The 16,143-nt window shown below is 43.9% G+C and overlaps 1 protein-coding gene across 3 annotated transcripts in view; it reads left to right on the top strand.

Annotated features, from left to right (window-relative positions):
- col5a1 (procollagen, type V, alpha 1) overlaps window positions 1-16,143 on the top strand; it is a 69,500-nt gene that overhangs the window by 15,132 nt on the left and 38,225 nt on the right. For all 3 annotated transcript variants that reach the window (XM_079179368.1, XM_079179367.1, XM_079179366.1), the window contains exons 2-4: window positions 388-555; window positions 6,251-6,464; window positions 6,894-7,056. In XM_079179368.1, coding sequence (XP_079035494.1) covers window positions 388-555; window positions 6,251-6,464; window positions 6,894-7,056 — 545 coding nt within the window. The remainder of the gene's footprint in view (window positions 1-387; window positions 556-6,250; window positions 6,465-6,893; window positions 7,057-16,143) is intronic.

Raw genomic sequence — 16,143 nt, 5'->3', positions numbered from 1 at the left:
TGGTTGTGGCCAAAGGGAGGCAATGGTAGGTTTAGCATCGCAGGGGAATGGATGGAAGGACGGGTTTTTTATTCTGCAGCTGTAACCCATGATCATGGTGATCTATAAATGGGCTCATCTCTGTTTAGCGCCTAAATAAACTAAAACCTTTTCTGGACCACAACAGTGGGATCTCCTGCTGAGTAACTAAAGCTTTTGAGTCAGCAAAAGACAGAAAATAGAGGTATTTGACAGACAAACATTCTGGGCTTTCAGAGGGTTGTATCTTTATATAACCAATGATATTTGGGCTGTACATTTGGACACAATTTAAGTGCTTTTTTTAACCCAATTAAAACACAACAATTAAATTGTTTTTCTCTTTGTGTCTCTTTGTCCTCCCTGCAGTGGAACCAGCAGACCTCTTGAAGATTTTAGATTTTCACAGTTCACCTGAGGGTGTTAAACAAACGACGGGTTTCTGCTCACATCGGAGGTCAACACAAGGACCCGATGTGGCTTACAGAGTATCCAAAGACGCCCAACTCAGCGCCCCCACCAAACAGCTGTATCCAGGTGAGTACCTGACTCAACACACACACACACTACTCATTTTCTCTCTTTGTTTCTCAAAGCATGTCTTTTTAACATTTTATCTCCAGACTTCAAACAAACCAGGATCATTTTTTCCATACTAACTACTTAATTAAGTAGTTAATCACTACGGATGTTTTTTTTGTTTCCAAGATCTTGAACTTATCTTACAAGTTGCCTTGCCATCTGGTTCGCTTTATGACCTTTTACCCCACATCATAGTAAACTGGGATTATAACATTTAAACTTGGCTGGAAAGCAATTTATATCTGCTCCCACCTAGCCTGTTCCTGTCCTTTCCCTCAAGGCAGCAGTTTTATTGGCTTCTGTAACTTGATTATTTACGTCAACTCTATCTTTGCTTTATGGGTTGTCAAGCAAGGTATGCCTGCTGTTTCATACTTCACTCCCCTGTAAACCTGTCTCCCTCTTATTAGAAAACATACTGTATGTATGCAGCCTTTGCTGTAAGCCTTGTACATGTAGAGAAATATGAGCACATCTGGACAATTCTGGTATCAGAGTTAGTCCTGCTGCTCTTTTCACACTCGAATGTTGAAGATAATTTAGGGATAGAAAAAGATAATGCACGTTAATTCCCCCCCTTTGAAAACACACATCAAATGCATGAGGAATCCAGCCCTGTAATATTTGATGTTGTAGGAGGAGCCTGACGAAGGAAAAGCAGTGAAAATAGGGGTGGAAGAGGGGAGGGAAGTCTGGGGTTCCACTTTTGCCTTGTTCTATTGTGCTGACGTGGCTTTGGGTTACTGCTTTATGGTGCTCTGCAGTAGTACTTTCCTCTCTTTCCCTGCTTCTCTCCCTCCTTCCTTTTTTTATTTTCCCTCAAGTGCCTTTCTATTTTCCCTCTATCATTTCTCCGAGACCACTGCTGCCCCCGCTGTGATTTACCCCTTTGTGTTTCATCTCAATTTTGTCTGGTGAGACATGCTAGGCTCCCTTTCTGTTTTATTTCACAGTCCCGAAATTCAAACCATAAGTCTCTGACCGAGACTACCGACTTCTGAAATTATTGTGATTGGATTTCCAAAAAAAGCAAAGAGCAAAACCTCTTTCTGTGAGCTAATCTTCCACGAAGTTTAGATTGGATGGCAGCCTGACTCACAGTCTTTTTGAGCTATTGCATTGGCCTCAGTGGACCTTTTGATCCATGTCGTGGCTCTTCTTTGGGGCTTAGAGCAGAGCAAGAGAGCTCATGTGGCCTGCGTGCCCTATCATGCTCTCCAATCAAACAAATACTGCTCACTTTGAAGCTCCATGACAGCAGAGCCCATATGAGTCTCTGTTTAGATACACATGCTATAATTATACATGCTACAATGGATCATCCGAAATAACAGTCTACGTAAAACAAACAGACTTGGAGGAGTTCACAACAGGCACCACGTAGTCTTAAGGTGCAAACAGAATAACTAGCCGCCTGTGGCTTGACGAAAGTCTAGTCAAAGTGTCGGTGATGTGGTCCCTCTCTTGTCTTGACATTAAGAAAATGTACAGCTAATATGTTCCAGAGGGCAGCTAAACACTTTTTTTTCTCCTTTTAAGTAAGTTTGCTTACTGAGTTGTGACTTTGGCCTGAGGCCTTTGAGGTACAAATTGCCCAAATTATCATCACAGCATCCTGCCTCCAAAAGGTTCGAAAAATGCCACATTTAGGAAACAAAGGCACGCAGACATGCTCGTTTTGTTATAATGTTGGCAATAAAAACCACAGTGGCTCTGCTTGAGAACACTCCAGCCCGTGACCCCATAACCACAGACTGTCTGTGATGATGTGTCGGGAGGGAAAAAAACAGCAAGTGTAGACATGCAATCATTAGGCAAACATGTGGAAGGGATGATTCATTTGAAACTACTGAGCCACTGAAAACAGAAGAGTCCTGTCTTTACCTTTACGATGTGACTGAGAAGTGAGGAAACAGGGCAATGAAGCAGCCGGCCCTCTTTAACTTTTGCACCACACGCTTCCCCACGTCTCAGTAGTCTGTCCTCGTCTAGCCTGATATTCTTTAATCCTCATTTTAGCTGATGCAGACAATACCAGTAGTTTTCTTTGGATATCTCCGTGGTATCCAACTAGAGCAGAGACTGCTCTTGTTCTGAACGATATGCCATTATCGCTCATGATTCATATCCTATTGGCCTCCGTCAGTGCGAGGTGGGGACATATCCAAAAGCAGCAGGAAACAGAGGTGGAGCGGAGAGTTGCTTCTCCGATTGATCTGGCTGTTGACAAACAGAAAGGCATGATGCTGTAGCTCCAGGTCTCTACGGTTGAACCCCCCAAAAATAAATCCGAGACTATTCTCAAACTATAGAGCTTTAGTCGTGTTATTTGGGCCTTGAACTTGAAACACTTACATCCCGAGTCCTACCTTTCCCCATTAGAGCCCTGTACATCAAAGACACACATCCATCTTCTTTCACTCTCTTTGTCCATGTTTCCATCCTTTTTTGCACACCAACAGACAGTGACACTTGTTGTCTCTGCAGCAATGTGCAATCCCACTGGAATGCTGCTTTTCTCATACAGAAGGAGGGATTTGGACACAGCGATGACTGAATGACCAATTACTGGACACAAGACTTTCTACCCCATTTACCTGCTTGTATGCGCACTGACAGATGGTGGAGAGGATCAGTCAAAGTGCTGGCATAGCTCCTACCCCTCCCTGACGTTTGTGACGTTCTCAGAGAAGTTTGGCAGACGTAGATTCCCAATGCCTGCAATGTAAAGTTGGAGACGGGGTGGTAAACCACTCTCTCCGTCTCTTGTAACTTTCAAACAAGACCTCTCTCCATCAACCCAGAGAATAGTCCAAGTCAAATAAAAAACTAGTTATATCACACCCGAGACATTTTATCAAAATAAAAAGCAACTTTAATTGGTTATTTAATCTAGGAGGAAATTAGTGGGTCGTGCCTGGTTGGCTGGTCGCGATGTCTTGGCTTGTCTTTGTGTCTCTGACTTTCCGTGACCATTTGAGTCTGACGCTGATGATGGTGCTGCCAGTTTAAACTCCCAGGACTTCTGGCACCACAGCCCTCCCATTCCCACCATGTCCTCACACACATACACACACACTAGATGAGGAATGAGGTATCTCTCATCTGGTGGCCCAAAGTAGCGGCTTGAGAGATACATTCCAGAGAAACCTGAGCGTTTCTGAATGAACCCCCCCCCCCTCCACGCACGCACACACTTTGCTTTGAGGTCCTGAGGAGAGAGTAAGCAGGAGAAAAGGTCACAGACACAAGATATTACTCTTTTTTTCCTCTTCTCGTCCTCAATTTTCTCGTCCTCAATTTTCTATTTTTCAATACAATCTCCTTCTTTCACCCTCCTCCTCTCAGATTGAGGTTCTCTCAGGGTATCCCAACCCTGCTGCATGAATTCTACTTCAATTTAATTCAGAGGCAGTTTTATTCTCAATTTCACCCCTGAGTGGTCCGAGTCATTTCTTTCTGCCCTGCACTCCCTCTTCTTCAGTGCCATTGTATCTCTTTCAACCCACAGCTGACCCTCGACCTCCACACAAACAGCCTGTACTGAGCCAGCGCTGAGTCATTGGGTCTAATGCAAAATAACTGCTATTACCCAGGTGTGCTGAATCATGATTCCCACTTGATGGGCGTTTTTTTTATTGTTAACAGAGGTGATGCCCCCTAAACAAAATATAAAAGGGCAGGTGTTGTGCCCTGTGCAAATACTCTGGCACATGCCCAAGAATTGGAGAGATGCCACCAAGAAAAGGCTGTAGCAAGAAGAACTTCAGCAGTAGTGAAATTGAGGTACTGTTAAAGAAACTTAAACAAAGTAAACATGCTCTCGACCACTCATAAAAGTTTCCATTACCTAAAAGAAGAGCAAAATTAAGAAAACATTGGTGAATCCTAGAAACCAATGGGTACTAACAGAATAAGGACAAATTGTGGATACGAATATCTTTTTATCTCTTCCTGCACGAGGCCCATTGTCTCTGTGACAGACATGGCTCATCCAACAGGATGTAGTGACAATCTGTCCTTCATCTGGTTTCTTTACCTTTTTTTTTTGCATCATAAAATTTTCATTTCATAAATTTCCGCCCCCTCAAGTTTGAAGGGTTGTCCGTCTCTTCCTCTTCTCTCTTACCCCATCCTGTCGAAGCATCTGTCAATTAAAGCAATCTTTCTCATATGATGCCAAGCTGAATTCCTGAGGGAGCGCACTGCCAAGGCATGTGCTCTCTCCGCATGATGCGATTTGATGCCTGCCATTAATGAAAGGAGGAATCATAGAAAAAAGGGGAGGAAGACATGACAGGAAGGCAAACAGACTCCCAGATGCTGACTGGCTGAAAGACAAAAGAAAAGAGAGAATAGAATGAATGCATAGTGGTGCTTCCATTTACTTTTTTCTTTCTTTTTCCACTATCTCTTCTGAACCTATGGTTCCCTTTGAGATGCCACTCATTGGCTAGTCACTCCGATTTCGCATTTTCCAGCCTGTCTCCTATGATTCTGAGAAAATGGTGGCAGAGTAAGGGGGTTTAATGGCTGCACGAGGTGCTACAAAACCACCGCAGCCGCAAACCCTGCCTCTCTTTTCCGGCCATCTGGAAAGCTCCGCTCTGCACATACCGCACAGCAAAGATCTGCTACTGGAATCCAAGTGGTTTCTTTGCTTATGGTAAATATAATCCAGATATCTAGGGTTTCGCTTAACAATAGTGGTTTCAACAAAGTCAGATTGGCTTTTTCTCAAACTAAAAGATCAGACAGCCTCAAGTGTAGTCTGATCTCGACACTAGCGAGCAACAGTCTCCCCGGGTGGCTGGAGAGGCCGCCTTCTTTCTGGGGTCCTGAGAACACCCCACGAAGGGAATCTGTCTGGCAGATGTGCCCCACACTTTAGCAAAATGGAGGAAATAGTTGAGGCTGCACAGTGGAACAGATGGAACAGATGGAATCAAACCCATCTTTTTTAATGTCTGTTTCTGCACTTTTTATGTGTTTGAATACCAAAGTATTATTGGTATTTCCATACTTATGTGTCTTTAACGCTGTCTCCTGTAAGTTTTTTTTTTTTTTTTACTCCCATTTCCTCATCTCCAACCTTTCTTCGGAGCATTTCAGTGTCTGTTAGACCGATCAGCTGTGGGAGAAGAGAGAGGAGCGGAAAAGGAGGGGTTTGAAGGATAGTTTCGAAGAAGTCTCCCAGGATCACATGCTTTTGTCATTATGCTTCTCATCCTGTGCTGCGCTGGAAATGCTCCACTTTGCACTTCTAACTTTCTGTTTTTTTCCCCCCTTCTAACCGGCCTCTAGTCTGCCAGCCATCGCTTTCAGATTAATCCTATCCTGTTACATTTTGGGCACTCCACAAATTGTTGGCGCTTCCTTTCGGTGCTCAAAGCCCATCCTTTTCAATTCTTCCATTCTAAACTGTCTGTTTTTGTAACATTTCTTTCCATTTTAGGTAAAAAAATGATAATTAGCATATTCCCTCTTAACACCGGAGAGCACAGCCTGTCTCCTAAAATAATATTAAGGTTACAACATCCTGAACACAAACATAGTATTTAATTTTCTCTTTTGATGATGAATGATTACTGCTCCGTATAACTCTCCAAAACGTTTCTCTCTCTGTTCAACCCGCCGTCCGTCCTGCCAGGTGATGTGTTCCCGGAGGACTTTTCCATCTTGGCCACAGTGAAGCCTAAGAAGGGCAGCCAGTCCTTCCTGTTGTCTGTGTACAACGAGCAAGGCATCCAGCAGCTCGGACTGGAAGTGGGCCGCTCGCCGGTGTTCCTGTACGAGGACCACACAGGCAAACCCAGCCCTGAGGATTACCCCCTCTTCAGAGGAGTCAACCTAGCTGACGGAAAGTAGGTGCTCCTGTTTGTTGGTTCATGCAGCTTCCCCTCTAATCAAAGTCCAGGTGGATGTGTTAGACTTTGATGCTGGTTTAGTTTGTTGAAGCAGCACCTTGCCCAGGTGTCCCGTTTTGCAACAGATTTGTTAGTGACGTGCAACCTCGTCAGTGTTCGTTTGTGATATTTTACATTTGATCCCTTACAGTAAATGTGTCTCTTTTGCATGCAAACACAGTGTTGAATTTGTACCACCGAAAAAAAAAAGGGTATTCTAAGAAAGAGTAAAATGAGATTAAATTTCACTCCAAAAAACAGAATGGGATGTATTTGAATTTGAGAGGCCGAACACAAAAGGGACTCTTGACAGTGCCTTAGCAGTGTGTAAGTGGGCAGCATGTAACCCAGTAAGTGTGTGAATTAACTTCACCTTCCCCTTTTCAGATGGCATCGAGTGGCCATCAGTGTGCACAAGCAGACCATCACCCTCATTCTGGACTGTAAAAAGAAGGCCACCCAGAAGCTGCTCCGAAGCCCTCACCCCATCGTCGACACCAAGGGAATTGTAGTATTTGGAACTAGAATACTTGACGAAGAAGTCTTTGAGGTAGGCATCATACTTTCACTCCTAATCTACTCGTTTTAATGGCATTATTCTAATATTGCACCGCTTAGGACTGTCTGTATGTTAAGTCATTCTTAGATGCACACTTGTTTTCCACTTGGTATCTGTGTGTTAATTGATTGATTGGAATTTGGCATCGCCCGCTCTATGCTATTTCCAAGGCTACTAAGTAAGGAGGCCCAAAACAATCCTTTTTGTGGACAATTCTCAGGCCAGCTTGATTTAAAATCCTTAAAACAAATGAGATTCTCCATTCTAACTTCAGTACAGACACATGTGGCTGTGGTGTAAATGATGGTCAATCTCCAATCCCAAAGTCTGCGTGTCATGGCGCACAGAATGGGGATCGTGGTAGTGTCCACATCCTCAATAGATGTGTGGATTTAGCTTGTAGAACCCCCAACATCTCACAAATCAAATTTAATTTACTTCCACATATTCCACACAAAAAAACATAATGTCCCTGAAGTCTTTTTTGCATGTTCAACTCTGGATCTGTTGTTGCCGTTTAGAAGTTACGCCTCTCTCTTGTGGCTGCTAAGCATTTAAAACCCAGTCCAACTTAAACGTTATATTTCTGTTTATGGTTTCATGTCTGAATAATTTTTCAGAATTGGCTGCAACATTTTTGTTTACAGAGGTTTTTAACAAGTGGTGACAGGTTTTCATTATAAGAATGGGGGCTTCACTTCTTCCTACCTTCTTCTTTTCATGTGTACGAATGCTTCGCAGGAGATGAAAGATGAATGCTTAATGTGACTCGTGACAGGAAGCCTTTTGGGGTTTCTAACACCCACAGATACCTGATGTGCATCATGACGTCAAACACTTTTTGCTTCTACCTAGTGTGACGAATGAGAGTTAGTTCGCATAGCGCCTTGAACAAGCTTTTGTGTGGCTATTTGTGGCTCTTAAACATGACCCCTGTTGAGGGACACACACACACAAACACACCAAAGCGCACACAGAGGGAGCACAAGGCACAAGGAATAGTGTTGTCTTTGTCCCATCAGAGTTGTGCTTGTTTAAAGGGGGATTAGTCTGTGAGGCTGAGGCCCTCAATAATAATTAGTAACAGAGGCTGACTGATGTGACTGATGCTGAGCCAGCTGACCTTTAACCTCACTGCTGCTCAGCAAGAGCAGACAAAAAGAATGAAATATGACATCACTCCACCCCCCACAATCCCCAAAGTTTGGTCTGCCAAGCCATAGGGGAGATGGATATATGATGGGGTACAAAACTAAAACTTTTCTTCCCCTCAGTCAAAACCATTAATTACAGTATGTAGGCTACTGTACTGTATGTAATTATATACACAACAGGGTTAGACGTGGTTCATGAGTGAACCACTGTTTTATGTTGCACGGATTGTGTTCACATTCTATTGAAATTGTTGACTAGAACTATTTAATGAGGCATGAATACAGAAGTGTTTGGTGTGTGTGTGTGTGTGTGTGTGTGTGTGTGTTAGTGTGTGTGTGTTACAGCTAGCCTAAGCCTAATGGCCACTCGTAAATCCCTCCAGTTGCCAACAGGATGACTGCATTTATCCGGCACAGTCGTACTACTGCTGTAATTTCATTATTGCCCGTAGCACACTCGTCATGAGATTGAAAAAGATACTGGAACAATTTACATCCTACCCAGCAAATCAGAGCAGCGGTAACAGTCCACTGGTTACCGTGGGAACAGACAGATATTTAGTGTGAGATGTTTAAAGCCCTCCCGCTGTGCGTCCGCCAGTTGGGAGACGGGACAGGCTGGAAAATATGCCACATAGTTTCCAAATTATGCTCAGGCTGCGCTCCTTTCCTCCTCTTACTCCCTTCTCCCCTCTGTAGTTTAGTCTGATCCTGTGTTGACTTTTGCCAGAGTCGGTTACCACCAAGAGCATGAAAACACCCACAAAATAAAAAAACCTCTGTGATTTATTCCAAGTTTTCCTTTAGAAGCCCAATAGATGACCACTAACAAAGAATTTCCCTTTAAAAAGAGAGAGAAAATCAATGTTTTTTGATTAAATAGATTAAGAATCATAAAATCCAAACATATATTTGCATAAAGAGACTTGAGGATGTACATATAATCTTTAAATTTACACTGAATGGTGTAGAGGAGCCTGGGCCTTTTCTTTACATACAGCAGTCAGGAGGCGTACTTGGTGTACTCACTGTATGCAGAGGTGGTTTGTGGTTTGGTTTCTGACATGGTTATTGTGGTCACAGAGAAAGCGTCTACCCTCTATAAGTACCATCATGTTCTTTTCTTTTCTGTGTTGCTTGTTTAAGAGTACTGTAGCGTGTGCCAGTAAAGACTGTGAAGTTAACTAAGGTGACGATTATATAAGAAGACGGGTATTTTACTTGGTAATCGATGCTCATCTGTTTTAAAGGAAATAGTAATTACTCCTTGGTAATGACTGTAATGTAAACATTCAAATCAGTCATTAAGAAGTCCAGCTAGTGACTTTTAGTGATGTGGTTTTTCTCCATGACCGTAGGGTTATGGATGTTGAAAACATGTGTAGTTTAATCTCTGTTGTTCAGAATTTAGGGCCTGTCTGCAGAGTGTGTTCCTTGCTTTCCATGTTCACTGTTGTTTCCCCGAGTGTGCCAAGAACAAACAGATAATTTAATGTCCATCCCTCGGTCCTAAGTAGCGTCGAGTGAAATAAATGGCTGCGGTTGATTTGAGGGGAACACAAACGGGACAGATTGACCACTTGGCCTCGCTCAGAGGGGGACCCCAGGGGACCTCGAGTGAATCGAAGTGGCCCGAGGTGGAGCTGCGCGAACACAGCAGTTGTTGTCCGGCCTCCATTGTTGCAGTCCGAGCAGAGCGAAAGTCCAGTATGAATGCGGAGCGATCATATAGTGCAGTTTTTTTGTCACGGAGACACATCAATTCAGCGAGAGTTGGAGCAGACGAGCCTAGATCAGAAGAACAAGATGTTCAGGATTGAGAGGAGTGGGGAAGCTGCAGCAGTGGGTTCGGGTAGTGGAGCCAAAACCTTTGGGTCACACTCTGGAAAGAATGAGGAGCTCTCTTCCCGCTGATGTCAGTCTTGGAACAGCAACCATACCACATGACATCATCCAGAGGTTTCCTTGGTATCCGCTGATAGGCTGTCCCAGACTGATGTTCTGAACAAGGGGGGGTGGGTGGTGGAAGAAGTGCATGTGGTGATAGGTTGGGGAGGATAGGTAGGAAAGCGTGATGTGCTTCAGAGAGAGGAGGATTGAGGTAAAGATATAATGACATAAAGGATCAGAGATGGAATGTGTGGGGGAGTTTAAGGCGAATATGATAAGAGTGGGAGGGGAGAACCGCATCAGATGGGAGGCCTTTAATAGGACTGGGATGAAGAGGGTTGTGTGGCTCACGTGGTGCAATCAGAGCCAGGAAAAAGTAGTAAAAAAACACATTCGATGCTTGTTAAGAGCTTTAGTATTATAATGGCTTGTACACATCCTGAGTTGTACACATCCTGTTTCCTCATCTTTACCCAATGACTTTTCTTCAGTTTTCCTGCCATTAAGTCAGCGCCCCTTATATAGAGTTCACATGTTTTCGTCATCTAAGGCATAGACGTATTCATATGCGGAGGCTCACCTGATTTACATCGTGACTGTTTTACAGATTTGACACCACTTTCTATATTTGCAGAAGATGTTCCGAATTCAGAATCCTATTTAAGCCCATTTTGGCCCGATGTCTGAGGTACTGATGTTTCCAGGTCTGATCGGGCTTCTGTTTTATTATTTGTGATTAGCTACACTCAGTAGCTCTAGTAACGCTTTTGAATCGGTGTACATTGCCTCTCTGATGGATGGTTAACAGATGGATATTGGTTTCTCTTATTGACCTCCATTAGAGGCGCCCTGAACATGTTATGCCCTGCTTGGGTCTTCATGAAAAATTGTTCAGGATGCATTGATGCATCCCTATTCAGAGGTGGGGCCACAAATTAGTTCTTGACAGCATTGTCAGACACTTAGGACCCCCCAAACATGGTTGATTTTCATACAACCTAGGGCCCAGGTCTAAGAGTTGACCCTGGGCTAAATTATCCCCTTTTCACACGTGCATTGTTAACCCATGGTTAACCTAAGCCCAGGGCTATACTATTCACACGGCACTTTTACTAGCACTGGGTTAAATGTCCTTTTCTAACACGGGACACCGGTTTACATTCTAGAATATCAAACAATTCCACTGTTAACTTTAGCTCCGTTTCACGCTGGCAACTTTTAGCCCGGTGTTTAGTCGATTTCAAGGGGGATAACCCAGCAAACTCGATGCTAACCCTGCACTGGAGTAGGGCCAGCAAGCCCTGGGCTAAAATCGGGGATAGCCCACTTTGGAATGTGCCCGGATTGTGCCAGCGTGAAAGCTTTCTAACAGCTCCCTTAGTGTGAAAAGCTTGAAGATAGTGTAGTGTATTTTTCTGCAGTGTCGAGTGCAAATGTGTATGTTTTTAAGGGTCGAACAGTTTTCCTACTAAAAGAAAATCATGTCAGTGGAGAAGCTGGGAACTGCAATCTGTCCCAGCTGGTTTTAGACATACAGTAATCCAGATGTTATTATCCAAATGATAATGGATTGGACAATGGACAATTTGTAGTGTAAATAGTAATAGTGTATAGCACTTTGTAAAACTGTAGCCATAATACCACTTCTGAATGGTATGCTGTGGGGTAGTTTTGGAGTCCAACTCTATTCCTTAAAACATCCAAAAAGCTTTTCCAAAGCATCCAAATTCAAATCCCTATGTGTGTACATTGCTGTACTCATGTTTGCATTATCTTGTCCAAGGTATAAGTTATGCTTCACTGTCAGAACACACTACCTCCATACATTTCAGTCTGAGGAATAGGACGTAGACTTCAGTAGCCCCAGGGAAGATGGAGTTTCCACCATGATAATTAAGAGAATTTCCCTAACTCATGTCAGATGTTTGTCTTTCGCCCCCTTATTCCCTCTGTTATTCTTTTACTGTGTCAGCAAGCCCTGAAGTGTACCCTCAGCACTTTTTTTTTTTTTATGTAGATTTCAGCAAATGGCCAAGCCAAACAGTCAGAATCTACGTCTGTTAGATGAGGCGAGCCCGCTCCGGTTTCCCACCACCCCAAATGAACAGGAAATGTGAATATGGCTGCCCGTAGTCCTCAGAGACGTGGAATTAAAATCTTATGCAGAAGGGAGTGTGATGGGGGCTGGGAGACGCTGAGGATTGAAATGATGGAGAGGCCCAGATGGGATCCAAAAAAACAGGACAGGGGCATGGAGGTGAGGGATTGGTTAAGGTGCTGTGCGGTGGATAAGTGGGGTGGCAGACGGGCCTGTTGCTCTTGGCAGCTGCTCTGAGTTTTGGGATTGAGCTACAGTCTGGAGGGGAAAGGGTATGTGGGTGAAAACGTACCTCATGTCTGGTAAAGTTCTGTAAATTTGTTGGAAGTGAAAGTTCTCTGTAGGCATGTGCGTGTTTTGAAACACGTATGTCTGCATGCATGTACTTAAACGCATCATACAGCTAGTTTGTTTATGTGCCCATGTGCATTTTCGTGTGTGTGTGTGTGTGTGTGTGTCCAATCCATGCTGATTTATGGCCTCTGTGCGGCGGGCTGACCTCTGCGATGTTTTATTTGGTTTTCGTGGTCCGATTGGAGTATGCCCAGGCGCTGGGACTGCGAGTGTGCCGGTGTGGGCTGGCAGAGGGACCATGGCCTGGCTCAGAGCTCAGGGGTGACTGAGTAAATATGTTGTGAAAGTAGCTCACCTTAAAATGCTGCCAGAGCTCAGACCTCCCAGAGTCTTATCCTTGCCCTGTGGGGCCCTCCTGCCCAATTTTTCTTTGCTGACATATAATCCAGAAAAATGACGAAAAACTAGACTTTTTTTTCCTGTAAGCTGTTGTGCCGGATGTCCCAGAGGATATGCAGAAATAATGAGCATTGATTTGTGCTGTCTGATCAGCAGGGGGCCTGACATCACCTTACGCTAATGAAATTAGGCCTTTTCAGGCTCCCCCTCACCTTATGCTTAAAATATGTATAAGAAAGAGAGGAGGAGAGTTTTTAGCCGCTCGGGTTAAAATAATTTACCCCACTCATTAGCTGTCCATTGTGTCGTGATGTTTAATTCAGAAGATGGATTACAATGAACTCGATCCAGCCTGCATGATCATGTGGGTCAAGTTCAGATGGAGACAAATGTTTGGCTTAATGCTCACTAGAGCACTCTCCTGCCCTCACCTGGACAAGACCAGAACATCCAGATTCATGTGTGTGGGCCGAACTGGGTGAGGTCCGGGAATGAAAGCCAAAAAAGTTGATGTGACATTTGAGTAAATAACATACAGAAAAATAATAGATTGACGCTTTTTAGTGTTATTGATCGGTCTTTGTTCCGCTCCTGTAATCTCGGAAACTGCAGCTCACTTATGGATTGGTGTGCGTGTTTCGTGTGTGCCTGCGAGTGTCTTCCAACAGTATCTCGAGGACAAAGTATGTGAAGTGAGATCGACTGTTGCTCACAGCCACAGGCAATGGCTTTTCCACCAGAGCATTGGCCTGGAGAAGAGTCATATTTCAGCTGAGTCCAGGGAGATGCTGACAGCAGCAACCCTGTTATTGTCTGAAATTTCTGCCTTAAGCACCACTCTGATGTGCCACATGATGCTCCAGAGTGAAACACGTTGCTGTCCCCTCTCAAATATGAAAGCTGATTGCATGTCTTTTATGGTTCCCTCAGGGGTTTGGGTGTGATTGTATAATTCCAGGTTTTTTTCTCCCTTTGGTGTGCTCTGTTTGGGTGTGGGATTGGCGGTTCGCTGTGTGTCTGTGTCTCCATTTGTTGCCGTACATTAATCATTTGACATATATTTCGGTCTGCGTTCATGTCACGCATCATGACTTGCAGTGAGCAGTAAGTTATAATGTCCTGCTCTTTTTTCAAGTGTTGGGTTTAACTAAGCGCCGTTATCAAATTCAGAATCCCTGACTCTGCGCATAGAGTTGTTGCAGTGCAGTTTCCTGTCATCAAAATATAGAGAAGTAGCCCCCATATACAGTAATGAAGTAAATATCTCTTGCTTAAATGGGTTGCTGGACTGAGTTTACCATTCGGTGGCAGAATACTAAATGAGAAACTTGGGATTGGCATCCAGCTGGAGAGCATTTTAGCATATTGACTGCTTCCCTACATCTATTAAACAGCAGCTTATATAAAGTTTGGCACCGGAATCTGTGGAGCGACGTGTGGTGTGAAAAGAGCAGCTCCGGTTCGAGGAAAGGAAATCGCAACCAGCGTAAGTGGGTCCAGACGTTGACAATGGTTTTACTGTGAAGGTGTGCGGGTTCATGGGAACGAACGTACTGTATGTCTTTTTATATCAACGCAGAAATCATTTATGTGTAAAGAGGGAGGACGGAAACAAAAGAAGCAAGCAACGTCTTTGTTGTGAATACAGACCTTTTTACATATACTGTAGTTGCAGTTAAGTTTACCATCATTGTTTATATCTGATCAAAATCTGAAAAAGTGGGCTTTCGGTCTTATAATTGGGCCCTTTTTTCACATCAATCCATCTGCTACTCAGGGATAAAAGATTTGTATTATGTGTTCTTAGAGTTTCTATCTTTAAGTCATCAGAGATATATAATAGATAGTTTATAATAGAAGGTTTGCGTCATAAACAGGCTGATAAACGTCTACATTTGCAAGTCAGGGAGGGCCTAATGATGGGATGCTATGAAGCTGCATTATGGGAAATGTAGGATGCTGAGTAGTCAGAGCTTCACCCACACTAACAACTACAAGTGAGGCTGTCTCTGAGATGGCTGCTTTGCTTTTGGCCATTCTTTCTTTCTTTTGGCCAAATGAAAAAAATGTTTCTTTGCCTATTCATCTGCATTTGGTTTTGTGCAGTTCTCAGTGCCTAACCTCCCTTTTTATAGCACTCAACTTTTAACAGAATGCAACTTCAGACGGCTGGAACTGTTCGTGCTGAATGGTCCAAAACGAATAAGCACAGCTCAGGTCCACATTCCCTGTCCAGCTTCTTTTCATCCTTTTCTTCCCTCTCATACGCCTTTGGCGATAGAGTTAGCACAATCAAAAGCAGCCATCAGCTTTTCCAGCCTCAATAAGATCCTTACAACAGCACACGTTTCTCTCGAGGCATGCAGACGCCTCTCTCGTTCTCTGTGTACGCGTCACACATCATTAAAAACATTCTGCCACGGTGCTCTCTGCGCTGCGAAGATGTTCTCATTAAATGCTTAGGTGTGTGATTGATTATCTCATCCTGGTACAATTGGGATCAAACCATTTGTGGTCAGGATCTGCCCTGGCAAATCTTTGACCGCTTTGCAAAGACGGAGAAAAGGAGTGTGGAAGAAATGAAAAAGGAAAGCAGTAGAATGGCAGATGAATAGGAAAGCAGTTGCAATGCTCCAGACTGCGGGGCTGTTTTGTTGTACAGAGGGCTTATTCCTTATTGAATGTGACCTCATTTCAAACACTGAATTCCCATCATCCCCTTTCAGCGCAGCTGTTGCACGCAGTCGTGCCAGGATAAGGGAGAAACAGAAACTGATACCAAGTAAAGGCTCCTTACAGAATCCGACTTTGGACAAAAGGGTCAGAGGCTCAGAGGCTCAGAGGTTAGCCATTTGAAAGTTTCCTGGGAGCTCCCGAGTTCATAGCTGGGAGAGTTGTGTAATGGCCACTCCAGTCTTTCTGCGCTGGAGGAGGTTTTGGGATTTGTTTTTTCTCGCGTCCACCATAAACCCCACTGATAGCATGAGCCGTGGACGTGAGCAAGAAACATCATCTCGTGTAGTGTTGTGCAAGAGTTATTAAAAGATCAGAGCCGGGGAGTGGGATCGGTGCTCCTCGGTGAACTGTCGCTGGTTAGACCACAAATGCAATCCAGCTGGAAAGATATGTTAAGGGGTTTCAGATTTTCTGCAATTGGACATAATTAAAAACATTTCATCCTCTGTGGCGCTTCGTTCCCATAGTTGCGTCACTTCACTCTCATACACCCCCCCCCCCCCCCAA

Source organism: Pholis gunnellus, assembly GCF_910591455.1.
Source record: "Pholis gunnellus genome assembly, chromosome: 18".
In the NCBI taxonomy this organism is placed as follows: Eukaryota; Metazoa; Chordata; class Actinopteri; order Perciformes; family Pholidae; genus Pholis; species Pholis gunnellus.
Note: the sequence above shows the minus strand (reverse complement) of the source record. Positions and strands in the feature narration are given on the sequence as shown.